General features: G+C 45.8%; 1 protein-coding gene across 4 annotated transcripts in view; it reads right to left on the bottom strand.

Moving 5' to 3' along the window:
- The window catches only part of LOC120943578, a 276,900-nt gene that overhangs the window by 128,301 nt on the left and 130,623 nt on the right, over positions 1-17,976 (bottom strand). For all 4 annotated transcript variants that reach the window (XM_040356956.1, XM_040356958.1, XM_040356959.1 and 1 more), the window contains one exon: positions 10,214-10,321. In XM_040356956.1, the coding sequence (XP_040212890.1) occupies positions 10,214-10,321 (108 nt within the window). The remainder of the gene's footprint in view (positions 1-10,213; positions 10,322-17,976) is intronic.

The raw sequence follows: 17,976 nt of genomic DNA, 5'->3' as shown, positions 1-17,976 counted from the left end.
ATGCCAAGTCAGTATTGCAAGAAACCTGGAAAAATGCCGCACCCAACTTTGGAGTTTTGTTCTAAACATGTGATTTGTCTTCCTCAAAAGGAGACCTATGCTTAAGAGATTGAGAAAAACTGAGCCCTTTCTGGTTCCTTCCATTCTCGTCTGACAGCCTCTGAGAGGACTTTGAGGGCTTTGGAGAAACTAAACAGCGTTTTTCCAGTACACAAACATCTTATGTAGGGAAAGGCAGACTTCATCTTCCTGAATGCCAAGAGTGGTATGAATGGCCTTAATCAATCCACTTCGTCCAGAGATAACTTATATCTAGACTCTCTTATGTCCGACGCCTCCTTATCTTCATCCCCTGAGGCTTTGGGTGAGCTAGCAACATAAGCATGAGAACTACACGGAGACCTGGAGTCCTTGGAACATTTTTATTCACTCGGATATGAGGGGACATCCCTACTTGGGACTTAAGATTGATTTGACCGGGAGTGACGTTGTTCGACCCCCCCCCCCCCCCCCCGTTCTCGCCCTGTCTCTGCCCTTCCTCTCTCCCCACCCCCTTCTCTTTTATTTCTATCATAATTGCTACTACTTTAAAGTTTTCAAAAAAAAGAAAAAATTAACACAGAGAGGTTCTTGCTCTTGTTTGGTAGCTTAACTGGCAAGAATGTAACGCGCATGGCTTACTGACTTTCTTCCACGTATGACTCTGTACAGAGGTATATCATGACGATAGCTGCAATGTATGTACACTTATCCGTCGATGCCATGTACATCTATGTTGTGATGTTGGAATCTCTCCATATGTGTTTTCTTAACAAAACTTATATTAAAAAAAAAAAAAAAAGAAGGATACCCAACATGTCACGCTTCAAAATTGCACACGCTCGTGAAATGGCGCCAAACTTCGGTACTTAAAAATCCCCAAAGGCAACGCTTTAATTTTTTACTGGTTACATGTTTTGAGTTACAGAGGAGGTATAGGGCTAGAATTATTGTTCTCGCTCTAACGTTCGCCGCGACACCTCACGTGTGGTTTGAACACCGTTTTCATATGTGGGCGGGACTTGCGTATGCGTTAGCTTCTGTGTGCGAGCACACTGGGACATGGGCACTATATATATATATATATACACACACACACACACACACACACACACACACACACACACACACACACACACACACACACACACACACATATATATATATATATATATATATATATATATATATATAATTTATTATACACACACAGTGGGGATCGAAAGTTTGGGCACCCCAGGTAAAAGTTTGTATTAATGTGCATATGCATATAGAAGCCAAGGAAAGATGGAAAAATCTCCAAAGGCACCAAATTACAGATTAGACATTCTTATAATATGTCAAAAAAATTAAGATTTTATTTCCATCATTTACACTTTCAAAATTACAGAAAACAAAAAAATGGTGTCTACAAAAGTTTGGGCACCCTGCAGAATTTATAGCATGCACTGCCCCCTTTGCAAATCTGAGACCTGCCAGTGTCATTGATTCTTCTAAATCATCGTCTGGGAAGACCAGGTGATGTCAATCTCAAAGGTTTTAAATGCCCAGACTCATCTGACCTTTCCCCAACAATCAGCACCATAGGTCCTTCTAGTTGTCTAGAAAACTGAAACTGAAAATAGTTGACGCTCACAAAGCTGGAGAAGGCTATAAGAAGATCGCAAACTGTTTTCAGATGTCAATATCCTATCCTCTGTTCGGAATGTAATTAAGAAATGGCAGTCATCAGGAACAGTGGAAGTAAAAGCAAGATCTGGAAGACCAAGAAAAATATCAGACAGAAAAGCTCGCAGGATTGTGAGAAAAGCAATTCAAAACCCATTTGACTGCACGATCCCTCCAGAAAGATCTGGCAGACACTGGAGTTGTGGTACACTATTCCACTATAAAGAGATATTTGTACAAATATGGTCTTCATGGAAGAGTCATCAGAAGAAAACCTCTTCTACGTCCTCACCACAAAAATCAGGGTTTGAACTTTGCAAATGAACATATAGACAAGCCTGATGCATTTTGAAAACAAGTTCTGTGGACCGATGAGGTTAAAATATAACTTTTTGGCTGGGATGAGCAAAGGTACGTTTGGAGAAGAAAGGGCACAGAATTGAATGAAAAGAACCTCTGTCCAACTGTTAAGCATGGGGGTGGATCAATCATGCTTTGGGGTTGTATTGCAGTCAGTGGCACAGGGAACATTTCACGAGTAGAAGGAAAAATGGATTCAATAAAATTTCAGCAAATTTTGGATGGTAACTTGATGCCATCTGTGAAAAAGCTGAAGTTAAAGAGAGGATGGCTTCTACAAATGGATAATGATCCTAAACACACCTCAAAATCCACGGAGGATTAAACCAAGAGGTGTAAACTGAAGGTTTTGCCATGGCCTTCACAATCTCCTGACCTCAACATAATTGAAAATCAATGGATAGACCTTAAAAGACCAGTGCCTGACAGACAGACCAGAAATCTCAAAGAACTGGAAGACTTTAAGGAAGAATGAGCAAAGATACCTCAAACAAGAATTGAAAGACTCTTGGCTGGCTACAAAAAGCGTTTACAAGCTGTGATACAGTAGGTGACCGCAATATTGTGTCACTCTCGCTCCCTTTCTCGGTGAGATTGACCACCTACGAGCCCCATCGCGGGAGCCAGCTTGCCGCGATGGAGACAAAGCCGTCATAGAAGCGACGGGAGATCAGACTTGGATTCCCGACAATTCTAGCTGCGGCATCTGGTATGCATGCCTGAGAGGGAGAACTCCACGCCAATTTTTAAATAAAAAACCGACATGGGTTCCCCCCCCCCAGGAGCATACCAGGCCCTTAGGTCTGGTATGGGTTGTAAGGAGACCCCCCCCAAGCCAAAAAAACGACGTAGGGGGTTCCCCTACAATCCATACCAGACCCGTATCCAAAGCACGCTACCCGGCCAGCCAGGAAAGGAGTGGGGACGAGCGAGCGCCCCTCCTGAGCCGTACCAGGCTGCATGCCCTCAACATGGGGGGTTGGGTGCTCTGGGGCAGGGGGCCGCACTGTGGGGCCCCCCCCCACCCCAGAGCACCGTGTCCCCATGTTGATAAGGACAGGGCCTCTTCCCGACAACCCTGGCCGTTGGTTGTCGGGGTCTGCGGGGGGCTTATCGGAATCTGGGAGCCCCCTCAAATAAGGGGGCCCCCAGATACTGGCCCCCCACCCTAAGTGAATGGATATGGGGTACATTGTACCCCTACCCATTCACCTGGAGGCAAAGTGTTAAAGTTAATAAACACACGACACAGGGTTTTTAAAATTATTTATTAGTCTGCTCCGGGGGCCCCCCTGTCTTTAGCTATTTTAGCAGGGGGGGCTTCTTCCGCTCTCCGTGGGGTCTCGTTCTGTACTTGCCAAAGGGGGCAGTACAAGATATGAACTCTGCAGGGTGCCCAAACTTTTGCAGACGCCATTTTTGACATATTATAAGAATGTCTAATCTGTAATTGAATGCCTTGGAGATTTTTCCATCTTTCCTTGGCTTCGTTATGCACATTAATACAAATTTTTACCTGGGGTGCCCAAACTTTCGATCCCCACTGTACATACACACACACACACACACACACACACACAGTGCCTTGCGAAAGTATTCGGCCCCCTTGAACTTTGCAACCTTTTGCCACATTTCAGGCTTCAAACAAAGATATAAAACTAATTTTTTTTGAAGAATCAACAAGTGGGACACAATCATGAAGTGGAACGACATTTATTGGATATTTCAATATTTAATTTTTTTAACAAATAAAACACTGAAAAATTGGGCGTGCAAAATTATTCAGCCCCCCTAAGTTAATACTTTGTAGCGCCACCTTTTGCTGCGATTACAGCTGTAAGTCGCTTGGGGTATGTCTCTATCAGTTTTGCACATCGAGAGACTGAAATTTTTGCTCATTCCTCCTTGCAAAACAGCTCGAGCTCAGTGAGGTTGGATGGAGAGCGTTTGCGAACAGCAGTTTTCAGTTCTTTCCACAGATTCTCGATTGGATTCAGGTCTGGACTTTGACTTGGCCATTCTAAAACCTGGATATGTTTATTTGTGAACCATTCCATTGTAGATTTTGCTTTATGTTTTGGATCATTGTCTTGTTGGAAGACAAATCTCCGTCCCAGTCTGAGGTCTTTTGCAGACTCCATCAGGTTTTCTTCCAGAATGGTCCTGTATTTGGCTCCATCCATCTTCCCATCAATTTTAACCATCTTCCCTGTCCCTGCTGAAGAAAAGCAGGCCCAAACCATGATGCTGCCACCACCATGTTTGACAGTGGGGATGGTGTGTTCAGAGTGATGAGCTGTGTTGCTTTTACGCTAAACATAACGTTTTGCATTGTTGCATCTGTCCAGAGCACCTTCTTCCACATGTTTGGTGTGTCTCCCAGGTGGCTTGTGGCAAACTTTAAATCGACACTTTTTATGGATATCTTTAAGAAATGGCTTTCTTCTTGCCACTCTTCCATAACAGCCAGATTTGTGCAGTATATGACTGATCGTTGTCCTATGGACAGAGTCTCCCACCTCAGCTGTAGATCTTTGTAGTTCCTCCAGAGTGATCATGGGCCTCTTGGCTGCATCTCTGATCAGTCTTCTCCTTGTATGAGCTGAAAGTTTAGAGGGACGGCCAGGTCTTCGTAGATTTAGAGGGGTCCGATACTCCTTCCATTTCAATATTATCGCTTGCACAGTGCTCCTTGGGATGTTTAAAGCGGGGGTTCACCCTATCGACGAAAAAAAATTTTTTTTCTTCTTTTACCATAAAATCAGGCATTGTAGCGCGAGCTACAGTATGCCTTTCCCGAATTTTTTACCCCCGTACTCACCTTGTACGCGTAGATCGAAGATACCGGGGAATGGGCGTGCCTATGGAGACGGAGGATGATTGACGGCCGGCTCTGGCGCGTCACGCTTCTCCGGAAATAGCCGAAATAGGCTTGGTCTTCACGACGCGTGCGCATAGCCTGTGCGCAGGCGCCGTGAAGAGCCGAGACCTACTCCGGCTGTCTTCGGGGAGAGTGACGTGCCAGGGCCGGCCGTCAATCATCCTCCCTCTCCATAGGCACGCCCATTCCCCGCGGGAGCCGAAAAATACGATCTCCGATTACAAGGTGAGTCCGGGGTTAAAAAAATCGGGACAGGCATACTGTAGCTCGCGCTACAATGCCTGTCTCGATGGTAAAATCGCGTCGGGGGGGGGGGTGAACTACCGCTTTAAAGCTTGGGAAATCTTTTTGTATCCAAATCCGGCTTTAAACTTCTCCACAACAGTACCTCGGACCTGCCTGGTGTGTTCCTTGTTCTTCATGATGCTCTCTGCGCTTTAAACGGACCTCTGAGACTATCACAGTGCAAGTGCATTTATACGGAGACTTGATAAATAGAATCCACCTGTGTGTAATCATCATTAGTCATTTAAAATCAACATTGGATCATTCAGAGATCCTCACTTAACTTCTGAAGAGAGAGTTTGCTGCACTGAAAGTAAAGGGGCTGAATAATTTTGCACGCCCAATTATTCAGTTTTTTATTTGTTAAAAAAGTATTAAATATCCAAAAAAAATTGTTCCACTTCATGATTGTGTCCCACTTATTGTTAAATCTTCAAAACAAATTTACAGTTTTATATCTTTATGTTTGAAGCCTGAAATGTGGCAAAAGGTCGCACAGTTCAAGGGGGCCGAATACTTTTGCAAGGCACTATATATATATGAATGTAAACATCCCTTGTAATAGAAATATGACATAATCGGACCTCTTTACAGTGAGATGTGGGGTCAATAAGACCCCACACCTCATCTCTAGGCTGGGAAGCCTAAAAAAAAATTAAAAGGATCACCGCTTCCTAGCCGAAGCGGCGCCGGTTTTTTGAATGCAGAGGCCGGGTGTGACGTCATAACTCCGACGACCATCTGGTCCGCCGGAAATCTCTATGGCCAAGAACCGGGGCCGGCGGATCCTCTCACCGATCCCTTAGGTGAGTCGGTAGAAGCACCGGAGGGCGGTGGGAGGGGGAAACGTCCCCTCTCTCCACCCGTAAGAATGATCAAGCGACAGAACAGCCGCTATGATCATTCTTAGGCTGGGTTCACACTACGGTTTTCCCGTCCGTCAGCCGCATACGATTTATATGAAAAACCGTATGCGGCTGAAACGGACGGGAACGTATGGAACCGCACATATGTGCGTTTTAGATTGACGTTAATGTTAAAGGAAAACTTATGCGTTTGCCATACTGTTTTAAAAACGGCCGCAAAACCGTGGTTTTACACGGTTTTGCGTACGTTTAAAAAACGTTTTGCCAGCAAATCGTACGCACCCGGATGCATCTGAGTGCATACGATTTGCAATGCATTGTCTATCTATACGTTTTCCCGTCCGGGCCCGTACGTTTTCAATACTGAAATCGTATGCGGCTGACGGACGGGAAAACCGTAGTGTGAACCCAGCCTTATGGAGTAGGGAATCGGCAGCCGAAAACGGCAATATCTGAATGATGCAGGCATCATTCAGATATACCCCCCACAAAGCTGAGGACGTCTATAGACGTCCAGCCGTCGGCAAGTGGTTAAACCAGCTCTTCCTCCATGGCATTTGAATCTGGTGCTCTTGGTTCTTCAGGAACCTCCCTTTGAAAACCAAGATTCCTCTCTTGACACCATCTCAGAAGGTGGCCTTTTTGGTGGCCATCACTTCTGTCAGAAGGGTTTCTGATTTGGCGGCCTTGTCTTGCAAGTCACCATACTTGATCCTCAATAAAGGATAAAGGTGGTGTTGCGCCTGCAACCTTCCTTTCTTCCGAAGGTGGTTTTGGCCTTTCACCTGAATGAGGACACTGTGCTTCCATCCTTATGTCCTCGGCCGGCGCATCCTAAGGAGGTTGTGCTTCATACTTTAGACGTGGTACGCGCTTTGCGGGTGTACCTGTCTGCTATGGCTTTATTTCGAAAATCAGACTCACTTTTTGTGTTGACTGGTCCTCAAAAGGGCCTGGCGGTCTCGCCAGCCATCATTTCTCGGTGGATCAGGCAGACCGTTATACAGGCCTATGCCCCCCTTTCCGGTCACGGCACATCTGACCAGGCCAATTGGTGCTTCCTGGGCTCTGACATCATGTGTCTGTCTCACAGGTGTGTAAGGCAGCGACCCGGTCGTCTGTTCACACTTTTTCCAAATTTTACAAGGTTGATGTGAGTGCATCTTCTGATGCTTCCTTCGGCGGCAAGGTTTTGCAGGTGGCTGTTTAAAGTTGCACCTCCTTTGTTAAGGAGCTCTGCTTGTTTGGGGTGAAGTTGTTTGTTTTTACTGATACTGTTCCCACCCCTTGTTATTTTTACACTGCTTGGGGACGTCCCACTTGTCAAGACTTGAGAACGCTGTGTCTGTCCATGGACGACAAGAGAAAATAGGATTTTTTGTACTCACCGTAAAATCTTTTCCATGGACGGACAGAGCACCCACCCCTCCTTTTTAGGTTTGTACTGCTTGTTACAACTGAGGCTGCATGCTGCAGGGAGGAGGGTTAGGTCCAGAGGGACCGCCTTCTGGGCGGGGCTGTTCAACTCTGTTAAAGTAACATGTATTTAATTATCTAACATGTTCTGCCTAGTCCTCTCCTGTGAACAGGAACATAACCCACCTGTCAAGACTTGAGAAGGCTGTGTCCGTCCATGGACGACAGAGAAAAGGATTTTACGGTGAGTACAAAAAAAAAAAACGTATTTTCCCCATTCCTCTTATGGATTTTTTCTATATAATTCCTTAAATTCTTTTCTTTTGTAGTATTTTAGCTAGGTGTTTACTTGCTTTATTCCCCCACTGATATCTCTTTTGCTATTCTATTGAATGTCCTTTTTGTCTCTTGCTCCATTACATCTTTTAATTCATCTCTCAATTACCAGGGATTTTATAGCTATTCAGAGTGAGGCTTGTCACCATACAAGACATGCTCCTAGAGTTCGTTGCCTAGGAAGGTCTTAGCATGCTTTGGCAAGGTTAGGAAGCTTACGGTGAAGACCATGGGATGAAAAGACTTGGGTTGCATGAACGCTAAACAAAAGAGCACCGCAGCAATAAGGGTATGAATGGCATCTGAAGTGAAAAGGTCTTTCTTTCTCTACCTCCTCCTCAGGCCGCACCATCAAAGTAGGAGACTGAAGGGCCGTGTTTGCCACCACTGCAATCTACAGCTTCCAAAAGTACAGAGATTTATTCCATAAAAATTACACTAAGCAAAAAAAAAAAACTCCTCTTGTGAATGATAAGAGTGTGTGCAGCCAAAATGGCCAGCGAAGGAAAGCAGATAACAAGAGTGGGAAAGTTGTTTTAACATTAGGTACTAGGGGCTCTTGGATAGAGACCAAATCAACACCCTGCCCCCTCAACCTGAGCTGTAAGCAAAGTCTGAGCTAGCAGGCCCATCTAACCCTTTACACTTATGATCTTCTGTAAGTATAGTAGTGCCAAATGTTCCCTCAAGGGATACTTACAAACTTTGCTGCTGAGAAGGAATGATGAAGCCTGCTGCACCTAGTAAGAAACCAGAGCCCTGTGCTGTAAAAGGAACTGGACGACTAGGTACCAACCAAGAGAAGATGCCAAAGAATGCGTGTGTGTGAGGAGACAGATTGTGTGTTCATATTATTGTGTAGAAGCGCAACAAATCCTCAAACTGAGGCTGTGCAAGCACAGTAACTGCAATGCAACAGAGGCTAGAAAAAAAATGGCCAGCACACCCACTCCATCGCAACATTAAAAAATGTGCAGTCCGTGCTCTACTACTGCTATATGGCCTCTCCGCGCCAGCATACTGCGTTAGAAAAAGGGAGCAGGCCCCATGTATAAAAATAAATAAATACAAAAACAAAATCAATGAGTTCACCTTGATTGGTTTGCGCAAAAGATATAGTGTCTGAAAAATAGGGGATTTATGCCGTTATAATTGTTTTACTAGTAATGGCAGCAATCTACGATTTTTATCAGGACTGCAACATTGTGGCAAACAGATCGGACACTTTTGACATTATTTTGGGACCATTGACCTTTATAAAGGGATCAGAGCTAAAAATAGCCATTGATTACTGTATAAATGTCACTCGCAAGGAAGGGGTTAACACTAGGGGGCAATCAAGGGGTTAATTGTGTTCCCTAGGTGTGTTCCAACTGGGAGAAATGACTAGGGGAAGAGAGATGGGTGTTCATAATTATTATGAACACACAATCTGTCTCCTCCCCCCTGAGAGCACCGGATTTGTGCGTTTACACACACAGATCCCAGTTCTCGCTCTGTGACAAGTGATAATGCCTGCCGGGCATGTGCATTGGCTCCGGGAACACGCGGCGGGCATGTGTCTCGTGCCTGCTGGGGTGACTTAAAGACTTACAGCTACTGCGATTTGCGCAGCCACGCCTCTGCGCGCCTGCTGGGACATCTCAAAGAAGAGACGTACAGCTACGGCGATTTGCGCAGCTGTGCCAACCTGCCGCAGTATATCTGCGGTGGCTGGTTGGCTAGCGGTTAAAAACACTACACAGGTTCATTTTTGATGCGTTCTTGCTCTGTTTTCAACTGACCAAATATGCACCACAAATGCAGAAAGCAGGATTTTTAACACGACTTCAAAAGGTGTCGATAATGATGAAAATAAATTCATACCTAAATTATATTAATTCAAAAGTCAAATATAATACACACACACACACACACCAATTTCAGATAAGGACAAAAGACTGGACAAATGTTTCAATCCATTTACTTGAAAAGTTTTAAAAGTACAAAATTGGGCAAATAAGTTTGTACTTTTGGAAAAAAAATTCAAGTAAATGGATTGAAACATTTGTCCCGTCTTTTGTCCTTCTCTGAAATTGGTGATATATAATGTGTGTGCGTGTTAGGTGCAGCCTGAATTTTCGGTTTCTGTACCAGAATTTTTATTTCAGTGCCACTGTTGAATCAACTGAAGGTAGCTGCACCTAACCTATGGTTACGACTAGGATCCTGTGTTTTGTACTGTGAAAATAATACTTCTTACCGAGCAAAATTTTGATGCATTTTGTCATGGCTTAAGTCACTGAAATCAAGCTGGAAATATTACAGTACATTACAATTCATAATGAACTCCCTTGAGGATTTCTGACAACTCAGTATTTACCTCTTTACAATTAGGACCAACAGATGGCAATTTGCTGGATTGTATGACCACCTCATTCTGAACTTGCAGTGCAGATTTTATACGCCTTCCAAGTCTCTTTATGCTTCTCTGTAAAAAAAAAAAGAAAAAAAGAAAACACAATATAAAAAGCATGCATTTGTATGGTATGCAATCGACTACATAAATCACTAGATAGGTTCAGATTTTACTGAGAAGAGTATTCCAATACTTCTCATATTAAATGAAAAGGTTAATACCGTATTTATCGCGGTATAACGCGCTCCCGCGTATACCGCGCACCCCCTAAAGTTGCCGTGAATCCTGTGGAAAAAAAGTTTTTTTTGTACTTACAGTTTTGGTGTCTTGCGCGTCGTCCATCGGCGGCCTCGTCGGGTTCGGGTGTCCTCTTCATCGGGTCCGGCATCCTTCCGCAGCTTCGGGTGTCCTCTTCGTCGGGTGCGGCGTCCTCCCCGCTCCGAGTTTGAATACTGCGCCGACATATACCGAGCGCAGTACACTTGTGTATCGTCGGGCAGGCTCGGCAACTCTCGCGCTGACGTCCTGTACGCTCAGGACGTCAGCGGCGCCAAGACTGCCCGAAGATACACGACTGTACTGCGCTCGGTATATGCCGGAGCAGTATTCAAACTTGTGGCGGGAAAGCGGGTATCGTGCACCCACGATTTTGCCCTGATTTTCAGGGCAAAATAGTGCGCAGTATACGCCGATAAATACGGTACATATGTAAAAAAAAACAAAAAAAAAAACTACATCATAACTGGGAAGTGCAAAAAACATGTAGACCAGGCAATACAAATCTAACCTCACCATGGCCCATGAGTGCACAGAAAACTTTTAGAGGAACTGCAGTCTGCTCACAATTTGTAATAAAAACATTTTTGCCATTCTGAAGCCTCCCTCCAACCACTTTGCTTAATATATATACATATACACACACACACACACACACACACACATATACAGTACAAACCAAAAGTTTGGACACACCTTCTCATTCAAAGAGTTTTCTTTATTTTCATGACTATGAAAATTGTAGATTCACACTGAAGGCATCAAAACTATGAATTAACACACGTGGAATTATACCTAACAAAAAAGTGTGAAACAACTGAAAATATATTTCATATTCTAGGTTCTTCAAAGTAGCCACCTTTTGCAGCAGACACATCTCTAGAACTGTTAAGGAGACTGTGTGAATCAGGTCTTCATGGTAGAATATCTGCTAGGAAACCACTGCTAAAGAAAGGCAACAAGCAGAAGAGACTTGTTTGGGCTAAAGAACACAACGAATGGACATTGGACCAGTGGAAATCTGTGCTTTGGTCTGATGAGTCCAAACTTGAGATCTTTGGTTCCAACCCCTGTATCTTTGTTCGACGCAGAAAAGGTGAACGGATGGACCCTACATGCCTGGTTCCCACTGTGAAGCATGGAGGAGGAGCAGGGGCGTTGCTAGGTGCCAAAGAGACCAGGGGCTTCAGCCCGAAGCCAAGCCGACAATGGGGGGGGGGGGGGCGTTCGCTGACATAACCTACATACACTGACCTGTCCTGCATACACTGACCTGACCACACGGACCTGACCTACATACACAGACCTGACCTGACCTACATACACAGACCTGACCTACATACACAGACCTGACCTGACCTACATACACAGACCTGACCTACATACACAGACCTGACCTGACCTACATACACAGACCTGACCTGACCTACATACACAGACCTGACCTGACCTACATACACAGACCTGACCTGACCTACATACACTGACCTGACCTGCATACACTGACCTGACCTGCATACACTGACCTGTCCTGACCTGCATACACTGACCTGTCCTGACCTGCATACACTGACCTGTCCTGACCTGCATACACTGACCTGTCCTGACCTGCATACACTGACCTGTCCTGACCTACATACACAGACCTGACCTGACCTACATACACAGACCTGACCTACATACACAGACCTGACCTGACCTACATACACAGATCTGACCTGACCTACATACACAGACCTGACCTGACCTACATACACAGACCTGACCTGACCTACATACACAGACCTGACCTACATACACAGACCTGACCTGACCTACATACACAGACCTGACCTGTCCTACATACACTGACCTGTCCTACATACACTGACCTGTCCTACATACACTGACCTGTCCTACATACACTGACCTGTCCTACATACACTGACCTGTCCTACATACACTGACCTGTCCTACATACACTGACCTGTCCTACATACACTGACCTGTCCTACATACACTGACCTGTCCTACATACACTGACCTGACCTGCATACACTGACCTGACCTGCATACACTGACCTGACCTGCATACACTGACCTGACCTGCATACACTGACCTGACCTGCATACACTGACCTGACCTGCATACACTGACCTGACCTGCATACACTGACCTGTCCTGACCTGCATACACTGACCTGTCCTGACCTGCATACACTGACCTGTCCTGACCTGCATACACAGACCTGACCTGACCTACATAACCTGACCTACATACACTGACCTGTCCTACATACACTGACCTGTCCTACATACACTGACCTGTCCTACATACACTGACCTGACCTGCATACACTGACCTGTCCTGACCTGCATACACTGACCTGTCCTGACCTGCATACACTGACCTGTCCTGACCTGCATACACTGACCTGTCCTGACCTGCATACACTGACCTGTCCTGACCTGCATACACTGACCTGTCCTGACCTGCATACACTGACCTGTCCTGACCTGCATACACTGACCTGTCCTGACCTGCATACACTGACCTGTCCTGACCTGCATACACTGACCTGTCCTGACCTGCATACACTGACCTGTCCTGACCTGCATACACTGGCCTCAGTGACCTGACCTACATACACTGGCCTCAGTGACCTGACCTACATACACTGGCCTCAGTGACCTGACCTACATACACTGGCCTCAGTGACCTGACCTACATACACTGGCCTCAGTGACCTGACCTACATACACTGGCCTCAGTGACCTGACCTACATACACTGGCCTCAGTGACCTGACCTACATACACTGGCCTCAGTGACCTGACCTACATACACTGGCCTCAGTGACCTGACCTACATACACTGGCCTCAGTGACCTGACCTACATACACTGGCCTCAGTGACCTGACCTACATACACTGGCCTCAGTGACCTGACCTACATACACTGGCCTCAGTGACCTGACCTACATACACTGGCCTCAGTGACCTGACCTACATACACTGGCCTCAGTGACCTGACCTACATACACTGGCCTCAGTGACCTGACCTACATACACTGGCCTCAGTGACCTGACCTACATACACTGGCCTCAGTGACCTGACCTACATACACTGGCCTCAGTGACCTGACCTACATACACTGGCCTCAGTGACCTGACCTACATACACTGGCCTCAGTGACCTGACCTACATACACTGGCCTCAGTGACCTGACCTACATACACTGGCCTCAGTGACCTGACCTACATACACTGGCCTCAGTGACCTGACCTACATACACTGGCCTCAGTGACCTGACCTACATACACTGGCCTCAGTGACCTGACCTACATACACTGGCCTCAGTGACCTGACCTACATACACTGGCCTCAGTGACCTGACCTACATACACTGGCCTCAGTGACCTGACCTACATACACTGGCCTCAGTGACCTGACCTACATACACTGGCCTCAGTGACCTGACCTACATACACTGGCCTCAGTGACCTGACCTACATACACTGGCCTCAGTGTCCTGACCTACATACACTGGCCTCAGTGTCCTGACCTACATACACTGGCCTCAGTGTCCTGACCTACATACACTGGCCTCAGTGTCCTGACCTACATACACTGGCCTCAGTGTCCTGACCTACATACACTGGCCTCAGTGTCCTGACCTACATACACTGGCCTCAGTGTCCTGACCTACATACACTGGCCTCAGTGTCCTGACCTACATACACTGGCCTCAGTGTCCTGACCTACATACTCTGACCTGTCCTGACCTACATACTCTGACCTGTCCTGACCTACATACTCTGACCTGTCCTGACCTACATACTCTGACCTGTCCTGACCTACATACTCTGACCTGTCCTGACCTACATACTCTGACCTGTCCTGACCTACATACTCTGACCTGTCCTGACCTACATACTCTGACCTGTCCTGACCTACATACTCTGACCTGTCCTGACCTACATACTCTGACCTGTCCTGACCTACATACTCTGACCTGTCCTGACCTACATACTCTGACCTGTCCTGACCTACATACTCTGACCTGTCCTGACCTACATACTCCTGTGCCTCTGTGCACCCCCACCGCCCGCAACAGCCGGTAATTGAAGCCGCGGCTTGGCTGGCCTCTAGCACTTGCCCCTTATCCCTTAGTCTGCTGGATATAATTCTGTTATACAACACAAAACAATGTCAATAGCAAGATCAATTTGGATGCTTAACACTGGATGCATATAAAATATTTTCTAATTGTAATGAAAATACAGTTTATCCGCATTAGTGTTTTACCTATCTGCCTAAAGATTTTTTTTAGATAATCTTTTTTGTAGAGCACAAATAAAAGACACCATAATACACAATGCCATAGGGCAAAGGCAAGTATACCAGCATTTAAAAGGGAGAGGAAAAGGAAGGAAAAACAAAAGGAAATGGTAAACATCCATCAATGATGTTACCCCTAGCTTAACCCAGGGGGTTTCTCAATATAGGGACACATTAACCTAGCCCCACAGTAACCTCGAGCCAAAGGGTTCCTTCCACCCCCACCAGGGGAGGGGGGCCAAGAGCCTAAATCAAACCTTGACTGCCTCGAGGCCTGCCCTCGCCTCACACACTTCAGCGTGCCAAGATCTAGCCTAGCTTAGCTGGCTCTCACCTGTGACCCCCACATGTGCACAGTGCGTTTGTGGGCACCAAATCTCATGGTGCCACAGTACTATGTAACTTGGTGCAGCACGTATTAAAAGTAGTACATGCAGTGTTTTGCAATCCAGTGCAATTTGCAGCCCACTAAAATTAATAGGTACATGTGTGAATCACAGGGGAACAGGGAACACATTCCTGTGCAATCTGATGTGAATCGGCCCTTGGGCCCTCTTCACATCTGAGTAACTCAGAATCTTGGGCAGAATAACACAATCCTGTAATTCTGGATCGCTCTAAAATTGCAGCAAAACGCACAACATTAATCCTAATGGCACCACAAATGTGAATATAAAAATGGGCAAAAAAAGGTGCCAAATTCAACAAAAAAAAGGGTACAGGAGCTACTTTGGCGCATTTTTGGAATGGAGCCCCCTCCATTGAATGGTGTCAATCCAAAAACCGTGCAAAAAAAAAACTGCACTGTTCTTGCATCACTGGATGTGAATGGGGCCTTATACTTTAAATATGCAAGACTGAAAGCCTTGTTTTTATAGGACCACTAATCCCTTGTTAAATACAAATGTTCTTATCATTTATAGCAGGAGTTACATATATGAATGTAGATTATCAAGCCTGTTGCCTGCAATTTTCTCTTGACAAAAGCAACAGCGGAGTTATTATTTTGGGAATGATATGGTGGTCTGCACTGAGTTGCTTTTATGGATTATGCTATTCAAATATTCAAAGAGGGAAAAACTTAATTTTGTGTGCCTAAACTGTTCTAAGTTGATTTGCCTATGTTTTCTTAACCTGCCATCACAGATTTCTCCCAGAAACTTCAGCTTCAAATGCATTTCAATAATTCATCATGCCACCATGTCTTCCACAAGAAGGCAACAAGTATAAATGAAAGCAGCAGCATAATTCCTTCAAGATTTAAGCTGGGATTTAGAAAATAAATTCTGTTTGGGGAGTATGAGAAGCAAATACTCCCTGAAGAAACTGACAATCATAAAAAAAAAAACCTTTAAGAACATTAAATAATACATCGCAGAGATGATAAACCGTAGTAGCTTACTTGGACTAGCAACTGAGCTGGCTGAAACTGACTGAGTCCTGCGGCGCATGGCCGACACGTGGTCCTAAGTTGTCCGGGTGGTGCCCAGCCTGCTCTCCCCCTGGAGTCCCTCACGCTGGCTGGCTGTCTGCTCTAGCCGCCCTCCAGCCGTTCTCCACGCCGGCGCCACGGTCCGCCGGCGCCGCCTTCTCCTCACACAGACTCCAGTCTGTTTGCTGCGCCCGACGTGAAGTCGCGCTTTGTCAACCCCGTTTGAAGGGTCCGGCCATGCGTGACGCATCATCACGTTCCGGCTGCGAATTTGTCCACTGTGATGTCCATCATAACAGCACAGCGCGCCTATGATGGACATCTCACTGGCCAATCCTGGGATCGCGGGCGGGACCGTGATGTCGATGGATGCGTCGCACTCGCACGGCACAGACAGTGACAAGCAGCACTTGACAGTTTTTCAGGGGACCCACCGATTCGGGGCTAATAATGTTATATTAAACTGCCGAGACTCTGGGATTTCCGGGGTACCATTCAGGGCTCCAGCCCACCAAGCCCCACCCTCCTGACGCCCCTGAGGAGGAGGTGTGATGGTGTGGGGGTGCTTTGCTGGTGACACTGTTGGGGATTTATTCAAAATTGAAGGCATACTGAACCAGCATGGCTACCACAGCATCTTGCAGCGGCATGCTATTCCATCCGGTTTGCGTTTAGTTGGACCATCATTTATTTTTCAACAGGACAATGACCCCAAACACACCTCCAGGCTGTGTAAGGGCTATTTGACAAAGGAGAGTGATGGGGTGCTGCGCCAGGTGACTACCTCTTGAAGCTCATCAAGAGAATGCCAAGAGTGTGCAAAGCAGTAATCAAAGCAAAAGGAGGCTACTTTGAAGAACCTAGAATATGAAATATATTTTAGGTTTTGTCACACTTTTTTGTTATGTATAATTCCACATGTGTTAATTCATAGTTTTGATGCCTTCAGTGTGAATCTACAATTTTCATAGTCATGAAAATAAAGAAAACTCTTTGAATGAGAAGGTGTGTCCAAACTTTTGGTCTGTACTGTAATTATATATATATATATATATATATATATATATATATATATATATATATATATATATATATATATATATATATATATATATATATATATACACACACACATATATATATATATATATATATATATACACACACACACACACATATATATATATATATATATATATATATATATATATACACAGTGCTTTAACTGGGCCGGAACGCGGCGGTACTCAGTACCGCCACTTCCAAAAATGGCCCTGGAGAGTACCAGCACCTCTCTGTGCGCCCAGTACGTGGGTTTCCCGTACCGGAACGCAGCCCCAAGCCAGGAATATGATGATCAGTGGCGGAACTACCGCCATAGCGACCCACGCGGGCGCTATGGGGCCCGCAGCCGAATGGGGCCCGCTGATGGGGAGGCAGATCGGTGCACTTTGACAGTTACAGAACCGATGCTGTGTATCTCTCCCTCCTGTCTGCATCATTTCTGTAACTGTCACAGTGCACCGATCTGCCTCCCTGTTCTAGCCACATGTGATCCTCCTATAGGTGCCTGGTCTCCCCCCAGCACTGCCGGCTTTCCTCTCCCTAAAAGCTGGGGGACACTGTGAGAGCGGGGGAGGGCTTTCCTGTCTTAATGCACAGGCACTTCTGTGAACTGCCCAGGGGTCCTAGGTGCATG

The sequence above is a fragment of the Rana temporaria genome, chromosome 6 (genome assembly GCF_905171775.1).
Source record: "Rana temporaria chromosome 6, aRanTem1.1, whole genome shotgun sequence".
Classification (NCBI taxonomy): domain Eukaryota; kingdom Metazoa; phylum Chordata; class Amphibia; order Anura; family Ranidae; genus Rana; species Rana temporaria.
The sequence above is the reverse complement of the archived record's forward strand: the minus strand, read 5'-3'. Positions and strand labels throughout refer to the sequence as shown.